This window comes from Bos javanicus, chromosome 12 (genome assembly GCF_032452875.1).
Source record: "Bos javanicus breed banteng chromosome 12, ARS-OSU_banteng_1.0, whole genome shotgun sequence".
Taxonomy (NCBI): domain Eukaryota; kingdom Metazoa; phylum Chordata; class Mammalia; order Artiodactyla; family Bovidae; genus Bos; species Bos javanicus.
Window position 1 is genome coordinate 69162599 of NC_083879.1, and position 15306 is coordinate 69177904.

The window sequence follows — 15306 nt, forward strand, 5'->3', positions numbered from 1 at the left end:
ATCTAGGGATCGAACCCAGGTCTCTCGCATTGCAGGGAGATTTTTTCTACCAGCTAACCCACCAGGGAAACCCAGATATTAAACTGGGAGGGACACAACATTCAGTCTACAGCAGAAAATATGACTGTGTTCCTATCTTTCCTAACAAAACTTGATTAAGAGGTTAGAGAGATGTAGAACTAAGGAGGGGAAATGGCAGAGCATCCAGTGAGGAAGTAGGAAACCCAGATGAGTGTGGTACCTTTGTGGCCAAGTAGCTTTTAGGAGGAGAGAGTGACCAGTTCTGTCAAATGCTGTATATCAAGGTAGATGAGAACTGATCGATCAATTCAGGAAGCACTGGGGACCTGGATAAGAGCAGATTTTGGTGGAGTGGTGTTGGCAGAGGGGGACAAACTCCCAACTAGAGGGGGTTTAAGAGAAAGGAGGAAACAGGGAATTAGAGATAAGGAAGAGAGATATCTTTTGTTTTTTAATGAATTCACTGTAAAGAGGAGCAGCGAAGTGGTAGCTGGAGGAAAAATGAATTTTTGTTTGTTTGTTTGTTTTTTAATGGGAGAATAGGATTTTTTTTTTTGTACTGACAAGAATGATTTAGTAAAGAAAGAAATTTTTGACAAGAGAAAAGGGGAGAGATTTTCTGGAGCCATATCTAGTATTTTCACGTGGTGTATTAGTCACATTATACATAATGTGTATAACATATTATACATTACATATACATATACATATGTGTATAACATATTATACATAACATATACATATACATAACAAATCATCCCCAAACCTAATGGCTTAAAATTATACGCGCTGATTATCTCATGATTTCTGTGGGTTAAGGTTCCAGGAGCACCTTGTTGAAAGTTTCTGGCTCCAGTGTCTCTCCCAAGGCCATAGTCACCCTGTCAATGGGGCTGCTGTCATCTCAAGGCTCAATTGAGTGAGGGTCCATTTCCATGTCACTCAGCTCTACAGGTGGCAGATTTCAGGACTCCTTTGGATTCTGGCCAGAGACATCAGTTCCGCCCCTACCCACCAGCCTCTCCTTGCAGCGGCTCACAAAATGGCAGCTGGCTTCCCACAGAACAAGAGCTGAGAGGAAGAAAGAAGGGGAAGTCATTGTTCTGTAACTTAACCAGGAAGTGCCATCCTATCACTTTGCCATATTTTATTTGTTAGGAGCAAGTCACTAGCTCTGGCCGCTTCAAGAGGGAGAGGTTTACACAGAGGCATGAATTCCAGGAAGTGGGGACTGCCGGGGGCATTTGAGAGTCTGCCTACCAGAGAGGGGAGGGAATGTGTGTGAGTAGAGAAGCCGGCCCTAGTCGGGAATGGGGACTGTTCACCCCCAGTCACAGGAGGACAGGCAGCGTCCGAGGGCACACAGAGGCTAGTAAGTAGGCCGCTGTGTGAGGGTGGAGTATTTGCCCATTAGGCCCGAGACCTTGGAGAACGGCAGGAGATAACCTGAGAAACCAGGGCTCCTTTCCTTTGTTCCTCTGTTGGATCCTCCCGCAAAGCCAGAAGGAGTCTAAATCCGGCACAACACAGCTCTCACCCCTCTGACACCGTTAACAAGGAAGCATTTAAAGCATCACACCAGGACTTGTGAACAGTTTTACTTACCTGGACTTAGAAAACCCACAAGGAACTATGAGCAGGAGAAGGAAACAAGAAAGTGGGGAGAAAAGAAAAGGTGACGCATCGCCTGAGGAATCTGCTCCTCAGTTGGGTTTTCATGCATGGGTTTCTCTCACTTTTCAAAAGTCATATTAAACCAGAAGTCTTTGTCATTGAACATTCGTGGTTCGAGGGAAAAGGCTTTTTGATGATTTGTTTTGTTAAAGCAGAAAAGTGAGACAAACATATTCTTTTCAGTAACAGCATCCCCAGACCCAGCTGCCTGCAGTCATGATAGAGTGGATTTCTTCTTGGAGAGTGGAATACACCAGAAAGAGCAAATTATCAAGGGACTTCAGTTGTGATTTTCCAGGCCGTCAGGGAAGGAAAACTGATTGCTGCTAAGACTGTGGAAGTTTGCTTCCTTAGTGGGTAGCAGCAAGGTGAATGAATGAGTTTGGGCTTTGGGGCCAGCAAATGCAGTCTAGAACCCCACTTAACCTTGGGAAAGCCCTACTCCCCCTTCTGTAAATAGGAAGTTCTTATCTGGAAAGTCAGAGAGAAACGGGGCAAATGGCTTCCAGGGGGCGCCATTCACACAGAAGACGGTGCTTCCTGGCCTAGGGCAGCTGAGAGGCTCAGGGACACAAACCAGGAGATTAGGAAGAGCAGTGGTTACTAGTGGTTACTGTGTCTGCTCAGTCGTGTCCGACTCTTTGCGACCCTATAGACTGTAGCCCACCAGGCTTCTCTGTCCATGGGATCCCTAGGCAAAAATATTGGAGTGGGTTGCCATTTCCTTCTCCAGGGAATCTTGCTGACCAGGGATCAAAACCATGTCTTTTGCGTCTCCTGGTTACTAGGTTACTAAATTTGAGTAAACTCTAGGAGTTGGTGATGGACAGGGTGGCCTGGTGTGCTGCAGTCCATGGGGTCGCAAAGAGTCGAACACGACTGAGCGACTGAATTGAACCGAACTGAGGGGCCCATTGCCATCCCTGAACGATTTAGGGTTCTCTGCCTTGCTATAATATAGTCGAAACTTACCCAGATGTGTTCTGCCCATCTTTTAGGCCAGGATCTCAAGGGCCTTATCGCCCACTCCACACCCTCTCCTGAGATTTTCCAAGTGGGGAGCATTCCTTAGCCAATAGAACCATCCAGAATACCCTAGACCTCCAAGTCTTGCTGTACCTCCTAGAACTACCAGCCCCTGTTCCTCCTTTAGAAAAGGAGCTTCCGGTCGCGGACTAGAGCAGCCTTTTACATCCACTTTACTGATGAACATGGCCAGGACCTAGTCTGAGGTGAGCAGTGACTAGATGTCCCAAGGCCTTCAGTTCAGTTCAGTCACTCAGTCGTGTCCGACTCTTTGCGACCCCATGAATCGCAGCACGCCAGGCCTTCCTGTCCATCACCAACTCCCAGAGTTCACTCAAACTCATGTCCATCGAGTCAGTGATGCCATCCAGCCATCTCATCCTCTGTCGTCCCCTTCTCCTCCTGCCCCAAATCCCTCCCAGCATCAGTCTTTTCCAGTGAGTCAACTCTTCACATGAGGTGGCCAAAGTACTGGAGTTTCAGCTTTAGCATCATTCCTTCCAAAGAACACCCAGGACTGATCTCCTTTAGAATGGACTGGTTGGATCTCTTCACAGTCCAAGGGACTCTCAAGAGTCTTCTCCAACACCACAGTTCAAAAGCATCAATTCTTCGGCACTCAGCTTTCTTCACAGTCCAACTCTCACATCCATACATGACCACTGAAAAAAGCCTTAGCAGTGGACAACTCAATATTTTCAGGGAACACTTTTCAAAAAAGTTTCCGGCCTTGCCATCGAGTCGGAACTGGGGCTTACTGTCGCCAAAGTTTTATCAGGATGATCCGGGCCTCATACTCTTGAACTCGGACAAGCTCTAGGGGAAAAAGACTACTAGGAGCGCCCTCGTCCTGGCGAGAACTCACCCCACCCACGGAAACCACCTGCGCATCCTTGTCCTGCAAAGTGCGCTTCTCGCCCTCCAGCACTTCTCTGCGCCCTGCAGCGACACAGCCAGAGCTCGTGGCCATGGGGGGTGCGGAAGTCAATTTTGCGTTGCTTACACACGCAGTCGGGGCGAAGCTGGCAGCCTGGGTGAGACGTGGGGCGCTGGAGTGTCCGCCGCTGCGCTAGCCTGAGACTGGAGGACGGTCTCAGGCCCATCGAGGCCTGGATTCAGCTAAATTCCGGGGCGCTGGGTCAGGGGCACGCCCAACCTCCACCGCCCCCTAAACGCGCGGGCTGCAGGCGCTGATTCGGACCCGGCCCAGGCCTGTGGCCCGGTGCGTGCAGGGCATGAATTTGGGGCCAGGGGCTTCGAGGCCTAGACTCTGCTCCATCACTTATAGTTGCCCAAGGCAAGACACACTGGATACAGGGAAACAAAGAGGCCAAGGGCGACTTTTCTGAGAGGGAGGTGGCGGGTCTTTGGAAGTGCACTGAGTAGGCCATTATCCCCTAAGGCCAGAAATCCAGTGTCTTCGGCGACTGGTCCCCTCCCTCGAATCCGCAGCTCGACGTTTTCCTTCCTGCAGGCGGGTCACGGCCTCCCTCCGGAGCCCTCGAGGGCGAGTCCCGGGTCCCCCAGTTTTTCTCAGAGACTCGCGTTGGGTAACGCCCTAAGCGTGAGGACTGAGGCGAGCCTTCTTCACACCTCCCACCTCCAGGTTCCCAAAGCGTGCGCCTCTTTAACAGAAGTCGAAGCAGCTTTCTAGAAAGAAAGGGAACCGTATCCAAAGACACCCCTACCCACCAAGGAGTGGGTGCGCGCAGAGCCTTGCCATCCGCCGTGCACCGGGCGCCCGGGCGGGGGTGGAGGGTTCCGAACCGGGCGTGGGGGCGCAGAATGATGGTTGGCTCCGCCGACCTCGGTCACATTTCTGGATCAGAAACGCCAGTTTCGCCTGTTCCGGCTCCGCGCGCCCAGGAGAAGCGAGCGTGAGCCGGTGGGCGCTGCCGCCGCAGCCGCGGGCTCATGTTTATTCACTCGGTCATAAACATTCCGTTTGAATACTTACTAATCGGCCGCTCTAACTACTTACTCTAGTCTAGGTTTGCAGGAGAAAAAAAGAGTCCCTGGAAAGAAGGAATATAGCAAGTTGGGATCCAGAAGAGCAAGGAAGCCTTGGTCTGGGGCAGGGCAGTCGGCGCCTGTGTCCCGCCGACACGCGGGAGTGGGGCGCGAGCTGAGGCGGGGATGGGGCGATTAGCTAAGGGCCTCATTTCTGCCCCTGGCTCTCGTTTCACTGCTGGAACTGGGAACGAGCTAGCTCCCCTGGCAGTTCTGAGAGTCTATCGGGGCAGATTTCCCGGGAAGAAAAAGGAGCTTCAGTTTCACAGTCCCTCGCTGGCACCGACCCCTCTTCTAAAGTCCTACCCTAATTGTGATGCAATTTTCTTAAGTAAGTTTCAGGCTGCACAAAACTTGTTTTCCGCGTTGGGTTTGGGCTTCCCTCGTGGTTCAGACGGTAAAGAATCCGCCTGCGATGAGGGAGACCCGGGTTCGATCCCTGGGTTTGGAAGATCCCCTGGAGACAGGAACGGGCTACCCACTCCGGTATTCTTGCCTGGAGAATCCCATGGGCAGAGGAGCCTGACTACAGTTCATAGGGTCACAAAGAGTCGGACACGACTGGGCGACTTTCACTTGCAGGAGTTAATATGATGGGGGGAGAGGCCAGCCGCACTTTTAAAGACTCTTTCTCACGTGGCTGCAGCTGCAAGAGGAGTCCCCGAGTCCAGAGGACTTTCAGGATCCTCCCCCCCGTTTCCGGAACCCTCGGTGGTGCGGATCCTTCCAGAGCCCGCGCGATCATCGCCTCCGGTAGCGTTCCCTTCCCGACAGGGCAGTCTCTGGTCTTAGTTGGGGGTGAACCAGCGGTGGGGGGTGGGGGCGAATGTGCGGAGGAGTTAGGGTTGGAGCACGCTGAGGTCTGCGGTCCTTCACCTCCTCCGCGGTGCAGCTCGTCTCGTGGCACATCAGCCCTGGCAGTACCCTCCCCAGGTGTTGAACCTGAGGGCAAGAGGGAGTGTCAGTAGGAAGGCGGTTCTTTTTCTCGTCCTGATTTTTTTTCCGCCCCCCTTCATCCTCTCTTCCTTCCTGCCTTCTCTCCCGAAACGCACTTTTCCTGTGCTTCCCTGAGTGGTCTTCTCTGTCCTCTCCCGGGCTCTGTGTACGCTGTCAGTCCTCGTCAACTAGCGGGTCCATGCAGGCAGAGGGAGGCCGTCGAGGCCATTTAGATGGTCCAGTTCAAAACATACCATAACCCAAACTTCAGCCAAGTGGGAGAGAGCGTGGGAGACCGGGTGCGCAAACGTTTGCTGGGCAGAATTCGCCTGTGTTTGTGCGCGATTATAACCCCACCAAATTTTCCCCGACTTCTGATGTCCGCGTAGATCTCAAGTCTGTCGGACACTACTCTCAACCTCGGGGGTTAGCATTTGATGACACATAAACCGAGGTCCGCTCCCAACCGTGTGTGCTGGTGTTCTTGTTCCCATGTACCCGTAATGAACTCCTGAATCCAGTGGCAGTACCTGTGCGGGACTCCACGGAGGACAGGCTGGGCTCCCTGCGGAGTCGCGGTGATGACATTGTAGGAAGCCCTCCCACCGCCTGGGAGCCCTTTTAAACGTATTTCCTCTTCTGCAAACATACTTCTCTCCACTCCTGACCTTATGAAAAGATGGCCCCCGTGGAGCATCCGATCTGAAAAGCCTCACTTGGTCTCTGTTATCCTAGGCTGCTCCTCTCCTTTCGGGATTTCAAGCTTTCTGAGAGTGGCTAATTACCTTGGGGTGATCCCGAAGTAAAACGGTGGGATGAGATGTGTAGGGAGGAGGGTGCTCGAGTGAAATTGACAACCCAGTAATATCGTTCCACGAAGAGAGTCTGAAAACGTCCTCGTAATTTCCCCTAAGAAATCTGGTTTTACTGGTCGATCTTAGTAGGAGAATTCTTTGCCTAGAGGCTTGAAATGAGTAATAGGCCATGAGTCTCCAAGTCCTCATGTATGATAATAAATACATTCAAGGAGAGCAACCGGGTGTTTACAATTAGCACCTCAACTTCTTCTGTTTGTCAAAAAGTCCCTAAATAACCCCTCCCCCAATCAAGCGAGGAGCCCAAAGGAGGTAGAAATCAGGTGGAGAAATCTTCAAAAGGAATTAAAAAGCCAAAGCCGATTTTATTTCCTTCAGTCGAGTGTGAATGATGGGGCTGCCTCAGCAAGGGTGATGGCGCCTACCTGACAAAGCGTGCAGTGAGGGGCTGGGCGGAGGAGGAAGGGGTCACAAAAAGGAAGGCATTAAAGCTATTGCCTTGTGGGTACCACTTCTCTGCTCTGCGCCTGGGTGGCTGGCAAAGGCCCGGTGGCCACCTTGAACCTGGAAACCCAATCCAACAGGTCACTGCCTCCACCAATACCCATCACCCCATCACTGTGAGTTTTATCGCCTCAACGTGACTCCCAACCGGTTTATCCGAATAGAACGCTTCGAAAGTTTTTCTTTTTTCTTTCTTTCTTTTTTTTTTCCCCCAGGTTTGTCAGTTTCTAGGAACTTGCATGTTTTAAATGAAGCTGAAACCGCGAAAGCTTGGGTTACACTTTAAAATATGCGAGACTTCCCAGCGGCCCCCGTCACTTGGAAAGGCTAACTAGCTTTTTAAAAAGAAGGGGGTGGGGGAGAACACTGCTTTTAAAGCTCGGGACACCTCCGCTTTTATCCCAACAATTCAGAAGCAGTTGTCATCTCTTCTCAAAACCCAGCTTCCCGGCCGCCGTCGGGGAGGTCGGAGCGCTGGTGCCGAGTGCCCTCTGAGCCTCCGCTTGTTGGCAGGGACTTGTCAACCCGGCCGTCTACACTTTGTCTTGTTCATTTAAGTTAGGGCAGGGTTGAAAGCCGCTGGAAGGTTCGACGGCTGGGTGGCCCAGAAGCCGGGCCGGCCGCCTGGGGAGGCCGTGGGGGGAGGGGCGGGGGGCAACGCCGGGAGCCCGAGGACAGCCGAGATCTCCGCGGGTTCGCGCCCTGCCTCCGCCAGCAATTCAGGCAGGAGGTCCTCTGTCCCGTGGGGTTCAGTTAAAGGCTTAGAGGGGAAAGGGGAGCGGAGGCCAAAGGGAGAGATCCGCGAGAAAGAGCTAAGCTTTAAGTGTATTCTAATCCTTTCAGGAAGTGTTAGTCGCTTAGTCATGTCTGGCTCTGCCATCCCCTGGACTGTATAGCCTGCCAGGCTCCTCTGTTCGTGGAATTCTCCAGGCAAGAAATACTGGAGTGGGTAGCCATTCCCTTCACTAAGGGGATCTTCTAGACCCAGGGATCGAACCTAGGTCTCCGGCATTGCAGGCAGATTCTTTACCGTCTGAGCCACAGGGAAGCCCAATTCTTTAAGGGGCTACGTAAAATGTTCTTCGCTCTTAGGGATGGATTTGGGGACAGAGAAGGAATGGGGGAGGCAGTAGTTGCCCGTCGCTTGTTTGGTCTCCCCATTTTTTCCAGCGGCCCAGATAGGCTGAAGACAAAAGCCTCAAAAAGCTTGTGGCGACCTTTCCTCTTGGACGGCTCCCCTAAAAAAGTGAAGGTGGGGGCGGTGAAACTCGAAAGCGCTCCTTGGTATTCCCCTCCCCCACATCCGCGAGAAGGCTAGGGTTCCTCCATTTAATTTACGTGCCTTCATTCATTCCATAACTATTCATTCGACACCTACCACGTACCAGACGCTGTATTAGACTCTCAAAATGCAGTATAAAAGGAATGCAGGCCCCAAACCCAGAGTCTAAGGATCGGCTCCCTGGAATGTTCTAAAATCAGCATGCATCTTGGAATGGCCACACTCGCTGCTCCACGGATTCCAACGCTGGGCAAATGGACACGAGGAAACATAACTTCTGCATAACTTTGACTTCTCCTTTCCTTTATTCTTTTTTTTTTTTTTTTTAAGTAGCAAAGGACCATTAATTAGAAGAATAATTACTGCTACCCGACATTATCCCAACCTGTTCAATTTCTATCTGTTGCAGACAATGCTAATAATGGCAATTATTGCTTCTATAAACACCCCGAGGCAGCACTCTCCTCCCCGCAGTGTGTGTGTGTGTGTGTTTAAAGAATATATATAAAAAGTTCCCCCGCTCATTTGCATAGCTTCATCTTTACCTTTTCCCATTCAGCCCTTGCAAAAAAAGCATATCTATTCAAAGCCCTTGCAAAAAGCATATCTATTCAAAGGGCATTTAGTCCATTTCTTTCTTGGCCGGTAAACCTATTCATCAATTGTTCTGCCTTGTAGATCGCATTCTAATGCTAATCTAGCGTGTTAAATATCTTTTTGTTCCCCTTTCACCGTTTTGTCATTCAGTTTATCCAGTTTTGGTCACCCATTTTATTTATTTATGCGCCTGCTCCTATTCAGGGGCTCATGTATTTTTTATTATGTTGTTTCACTGTCACGCAGTGTCAACTTAGTCTATTCAATGGGGGCTACTTGAAGGCCGGAGGGACAAAGCGTGTACACATTGCGCCGCTATTCATTCCGGCCAGCTGGATCGGCTGAAAAAAAAACCTTGTGAAAAGAAACGCCTCACAATGGACACAGAAGAAGTGCACAATGCTAACAGTTTTCCAAATACCACTGATTGGTTTCTTCACAATGAGGAGAAAGCCGCCGCTTTTTCTTAGCTCCACTTCAACAAACAACACTCTCACAAAACCTCCCAACCCTGCGTTTTGTTCCCGGACAAAACCTCCTCGACTGTCTAAACGCTCCCACTGAAGGACAAAAAAAAGGATAAAAAAAAGAGCCCTCTTTTCACTATCCCCCCCCTTTTTTTTTCTTGCAAGAGAGAAAAAAAGAATTGGTGGGGGGGTGGAGGGATTGTCAGTGAATTAATAATATCAGTCTTTTAAAAGAAGAGCGCTGACCTTTGAGATGCACTGGGCTGAGGGAGAAAGAACGGGGAGAGATTAATAAAGTTTGGTTGGCGCGCTCTCTCTGCCTCCGCGGGGCTGCGGGCGCAAGAAAGACAAGGACTCTTGCGGCGGGCGAGATGCGGGAACTTCACTCGCCGGGAGGGTGCGGCCGAGCGGCGCTCTGATTGGCTGGCGCGCGCGGGTCCCTATCTGCTGGGGGAAGACGGTCAAATCTTCTCTCCATCTTCTGAGCCCCTAGCCTAAGGCTACGCAGAGCCCGGCGGTGAGAGAAGATCCACGCTGTTTTGTTCTACTTTCTTGCGGGGGCGGGGGAGGGGGGGACGGGTAGGGGAGAAAGGGAGGAGGAAATTGTCAAATGAAGTGACAACAGCGGCCAGCCCCATGGCTCCCTGGAAGGCGTCCCTCCCCTCCGCACTGCAGCATCCCCCCACACTTCACCCCCCAGCTAAGTCCTTACGGTTCCACAGAACAATTCCACCTGTTTGCTCAAAGCCTGAGGGCAACACCCCTGGCCCCTTGGGTGTGAGGCCTGTTTAAAGCCCTTAGGCAGCCGTGACTACCTAAGGAATGGCGTCGCTTTTTTAAACCTTAAACGAAAGTGTTAAAAGAGCAAAAAGAAGGAAGGAAAGCAGGAGAGGAGAGAAGAGAGGAAAGAGACACAGATGGTTAGAGAGAGCGCGAGAGATCTGGAGCAGGCAGCAGCTCTTTGCCTAGTCCCAGGGCTCTATGTATGGGTCACTTTCTAACTCACACTCGCACACCCGGCCTTTTCTGCACGCCCTCTTGCCCTTTAGTCGCACCCCCTTTCTTCTGCACAGTCTAATTCAGAGAGAGACTTTCTCTAGGCGCAACTAGTTAGCAAGAACACTGGAGTCAGAGGGGTGATAAACCAGTCACCCCCGTGGACCTATGGACTACTCAAACAGCCGCACAATCTGTTGGCGGTGTGACCCTGTGCGCTCACCCCCAGCATCCTTCCCCCCACCCCACAACGCATCTCTCTAGTCCTATTCTCATTCATCAACACTCTGGAGCGCTGCTCGCAGAAAACGCAGATCATTAGAGAAAGGGGAGGGGGCGGGAGCGGGCGGGGAACTCTTCGGGCCGGTGGGGCCGAGCTGGAAGGCTCAGGGAGGTAACTAAGATTTAGGGCTGGGGTGATTTCCAGCGAGCCGCAGGAAGTTCCGTGTTGAGAAGTGATGGGCTGCTACAAAAGGGAAAGACGGAGCCTTGAAAGGATTTAATTAACCGTGTCAGGGATAATTACCCCTGGACAGTCCAAATTAGTTTTGCATAATCGCTCAGAACCATATGAATTAACTTATAATATTGCAAAGAGCTCGGGGAATAACAGGAGAAGGATCGTTTTAATTAGTGAATCAGGGTCAAACCAGCAGAGCCTATTTCTCACATTTCCAAACTTTTCATGGTTCTTAAAATATTATTCCGTAGGGGGAAAACAATGACTTTAAAGAGTTGGGTAGCTTATAAAAACGTGGAGCTCCAGAGACTGTCTCTGTTGGGGAAACTAGTTTAGGACTAGTTGAGTCTTGTATCTTTAGAATTTCTATCTTGGTGGGGCGAAAATAAAGATCTCCCTCTAGGTATTTTTTTTTTTTCCCCTCCTGATAGTCTTCCTGGCATCTTCTAATTTCTTTTCTGAAATTAAAACCTGGTATGATTTCAAACCTTTCTCCAGTGTAAACTTGTGCAGCCTTGGAAATTCAACCCTTTCCATTAGAATTTGTTGTTTCTATTTTAATGCCATTAGCATGACAGAATAAAGCCTTAAAGAGGTCAAAAGTTGTACAAAGTCTTAATTCAGCGATCATCCTTACAAATAAAATCTTAAGGTGTAAATAAGGAATATACCAAAGATACAAGAACAAATTACACTGATTTAAGCAGTGGGGCTCTCCTGCTAACAAGATAAAGTGGTCAGGCAACTTTCTCCTCTTAAAATGTTACTGGAAACTAGTGAAATGCTTTAAACGGTCTGGATGTTTTCAATGGGCTCTGTTCTACTGGTTCATGAATGCCTTTTTTTCCCCCCAAGATAATACAACTACTTGGTTTTTTTTATCTTCTTTCCTATTCACGATTAAAAATGTGATAAATCAGGTTTTTGGCTCTGAATAACAATGGCTTGATTTAGATTTCCTAGTAAATCTATTCAAAAGTGAAACAAAGACTGCCTTTGGAGGATACCTTACACTTCACCTGGACCAGGCACGTAAGGGCAATTCAGATAAAAATCTTGTTAGGAACTCAACAAGAAATAGAGGATTTTCTCTTTTCCCTGGTTCAGGCTTTATTTAAACTCTTTGTTCAAAAAAAATGAACAGAGTGATAGTCGGGTTCTAATTTACAGATATAGTTTAGATGTCTAATATTAAATTAGAAGATCACACAAGAAAAACCATTTACACATAAAGGTTAAAACCAATACTTAAACTTTTAAAAACTTTATATTACATAAAGCCAAAATGAAACTAAATACATGTTAGCCAACTTCATTCACAAACAGTAGTCAAAATATATACACTTAAAAAGAAAAAAGCTACAAATGAGGTTCTTTTCTCTAAAATGTGTTTTATCATCATTTGCAAATGAATTGCAGGTGATCTAAAAAATAAGCTAATTAGGGAGGGAACTCCAAAACACATTTAAGCGGTTTGAGTTGGTGGAGAAATGCTAGCTGAAAGAAGAGACATCTGTCAAAACAATTCTGGTTTTTGTTTTGTTTTGCTAAATAATAAATATATAATTACCACTCAGACAAAAAAGTCTGATTTAATCTTAGATAAAATTGCGGGTCTGAAATAGTCCCGCAATTTTAAAAGTTAACTTTGACATTTGTTCAAAATGTTTGAGAGTCGCAAACTGACTCAAATTTAGGGCAACGCAAATAACACATTTTCAGACTCAATGCTTTCACGGACATATACACATTTACAATCATCTGAAGGTGAAACTCAGCCATAATAAAAAAATAGGAACAATGCCTTTTTCTGTGTAAACTGTGTCAAAAATTCTAGCAAGTGGACTCAGGGAGACTTGTAGTAGATTTTTTTTTTTAAGGGAGAAAATCCAATTGACAACTTTTCATTTCACACACATTTCTTGTTTGCGGTCCTTGCTCTTGAGAAAGAGCTCTTGGTCTGATTTGCATATGGCAGGATAAACAAAAGAAACCGTGATCGTCTCACACACAAAAGGCCAGATTCGAGCCGGTCACTGGTCAAGAATGGATGCGGTCTAGGGGTTCTGCTTGAGAGAACAGATATTTGCAAAGTTCAAATAGTACAAATAGGGAGCAAGGCTGCTCGGAGCCATCCCGTTCCGAGAAACTAATGACACAGATCAGCTTTTCCCTTGTGCCAACCATTTCAGACCTAACGTTTGAACAGAGTGCATGCAACACAGACCGGGAGAAAAGAATAATAAAAGAAAAACAATGGGCAACAAAAGCAAAACCGACAGTAAACTTCCCACAGAGAAAGCTGGAAAGCCCAACAAGTCAAAAAAAGTTACTCCTCCACCTCTGTGGGCCAAAACGCAACAGGTTCCGAAGTGCAAAGCAAACAGCCACCGCTGCCGGATACAACTGCCCTCTTGAAAGTTGTCTGCGGGGTGCAGGTCTGAAAGGGTCCTGTCGAATTCACACGCACACTCGCCCGCGCACTCGCGCGCTCGGCCACTCGCGCCCTGACTGGCAACTATACACCTTATGTACACACACACCGGGGGGCCTCCGTCGCGGGAGGGCGCGTGGGGAGGCCGCAGAGCTCGTACCTATACATATGTACACGTGGGCACATCGGTCCCGGCGAGGCCGCCCCTCGGGGGTCATAGCGCGGCGGCGTAGGCCGCGGGGTAGGGGTCTAGCTGGGGCTTGCCCATGCCAGGCAGCAGGATGTAGGCGAGCGGCGGCTGCAGCCCGGGGCTGGGCCACGCGCTGCAGTTGCACGGGATCATGTATCCCGGGTTGCCCGGGCTGGGGTGCGAGTGCGTGTGCCCCCCGGCGGCCGCGGCCGCCGCTGCAGCCGCCGCCGCCGCGCCGTGGAAGGCGCCGGCGCCCGCGGTCGGGTAGCCCAGCGACGACGCGTATGGGAGGCCGGACGAGGACGACGAGATCTCTGCCATCTTGGAGCCCAGGTCAAGCAGCGAGTAGGGGCTGCCGGCGGCGGCAGCGGCCGCGGCGGCGGCGGCAGCGGCAGCCGACTGCGGGAAAAAGACGCGCGCCGCAGCGGCAGCGGCGGCGGCGGCCGCCTTCTCGGGGTTGGCGAGCAGCGACTCGGGCACCAGGCCGCCGCTGCCCGCGCCCGCGTGCAGCCCGGCGCCCGCCTTGAGCGCCGGGTGCTCGGCGTCGGCCACGCCGCCCAGGCCGTAGGGCACAGGGAAGGCGAACTTGTCCTTCTTGAGCAGTGTCTTGGGCTTGCGCCGCGGCCGGTACTTGTAGTCGGGGTGCTCCTTCATGTGCATGGCGCGCAGGCGCTTCGCCTCGTCGATGAACGGCCGCTTCTCCGACTCGGTGAGCAGCTTCCACTCGGCGCCCAGGCGCTTGCTGATCTCCGAGTTGTGCATCTTGGGGTTCTCCTGAGCCATCTTGCGCCGCTGAGCCCGCGACCACACCATGAAGGCGTTCATGGGCCGCTTGACGTGGTCCACCGGCTTGGACATGCTGTCGCCCTGCCGCGGCTGCAGCCCGCCGCCGCCGCCGCCCGGGCCGTCGCTCTCGGCCCGGAGGAAATCAATGTTGGCTGTTGGCGGGGACCCCTTCGGCCCGCTGTGCCCCACTTTTCACCCCGGCGTCGCTCCCGCCGGGAGGAGGGGGCCGGGGGACCAGCCCCGGGCCGCGTCGCGCCTCCTGGATGTCCTGCTGTCTCCGGCCGGCCAGGCGCTCGCGGGTGGGGGTGGGAAACAAAATCCTCCCCGGGGCACGAGAACTTCTCTGCGGTGTCCCCACCCCCACTGTGGCAGTTTGCCCTTTGCTTTCTTTGTGTCCTTCCTGTCCGGTGGTGTCCGCTCGCGAACTCCCCGCAGGTGGCCGCCACCCAGCAGCGCGGTCCCCCTCCTCGGTCTTTCCCCTGTTAAATGCACAGCAGCCCCGAAAGTTGCGTCGCGGAGGCGCCACCAAGTTGAGCGGAGGAGTCAGCCGCCGCGTGCTGCCAAGTGCCAAAGGGGGCTCTCGGCGGCTGGAGTGTTTGGGTTCTCCTCGGTGACTTTCTCATTTGACAGTGGCAGATGGGGGTGGGGGAGGAGGGGAGCGGCCGGGAGGAGGAAGAGGAGGGGGGTCCGGGCCCACCGAGGGAACGCAGAGCGCCGCAATGGATATAAATACAAATACCGCAGCACCGGCCGGTCTTCCTCGCTCGCAGCAGGCGGGGTGCTGATGGGAACCCCCCTGGTGGGCTGGGGTTTAGGGCGGGGTGGGGGAGCTTTCCGCACCCCAGCACCTGCCTCTTGGGTCTTCCTCTCCGGCTGCGGGTCGGGGCAGGAGGTTGGCTGAGGATTCAGAAAGCCTGGGATCGATCGCCGGGCCTCAAAGGAAATCCTCCCGGCTCGCCGGGGCGGCGCGTCTCGCTGTCCATCGGGCCATGCCGGCTCGGCTCTCTCCAAGCCCCTCCTGGCGCGTCGGCCGACTCGGGCACCCGGAGCGCGCCGAGCGCGGAGCCCGGGCCAGCCTCCGCGCGGCGCGGCGGGCCAGGCACGGGCC

At 51.7% G+C, this 15306-nt stretch overlaps 1 protein-coding gene across 1 annotated transcript; it reads right to left on the reverse strand.

Annotated features, from left to right (window-relative positions):
* Positions 1-11873: 11873 nt before the first annotated feature.
* Positions 11874-14276, reverse strand: SOX21 (SRY-box transcription factor 21). The gene has a single exon (XM_061435221.1). It carries the CDS (start codon positions 14268-14270, stop codon positions 13437-13439), a length of 834 nt encoding a protein of 277 aa, XP_061291205.1. The 5' UTR covers positions 14271-14276; the 3' UTR covers positions 11874-13436.
* Between the last annotated feature and the right edge of the window lie 1030 nt (positions 14277-15306).

Bases quoted from the DNA above. Each gene is read 5' to 3' on its own strand.
- SOX21 (XM_061435221.1), bottom strand. From the start codon at position 14,270: ATGTCCAAGCCGGTGGACCACGTCAAGCGGCCCATGAACGCCTTCATG.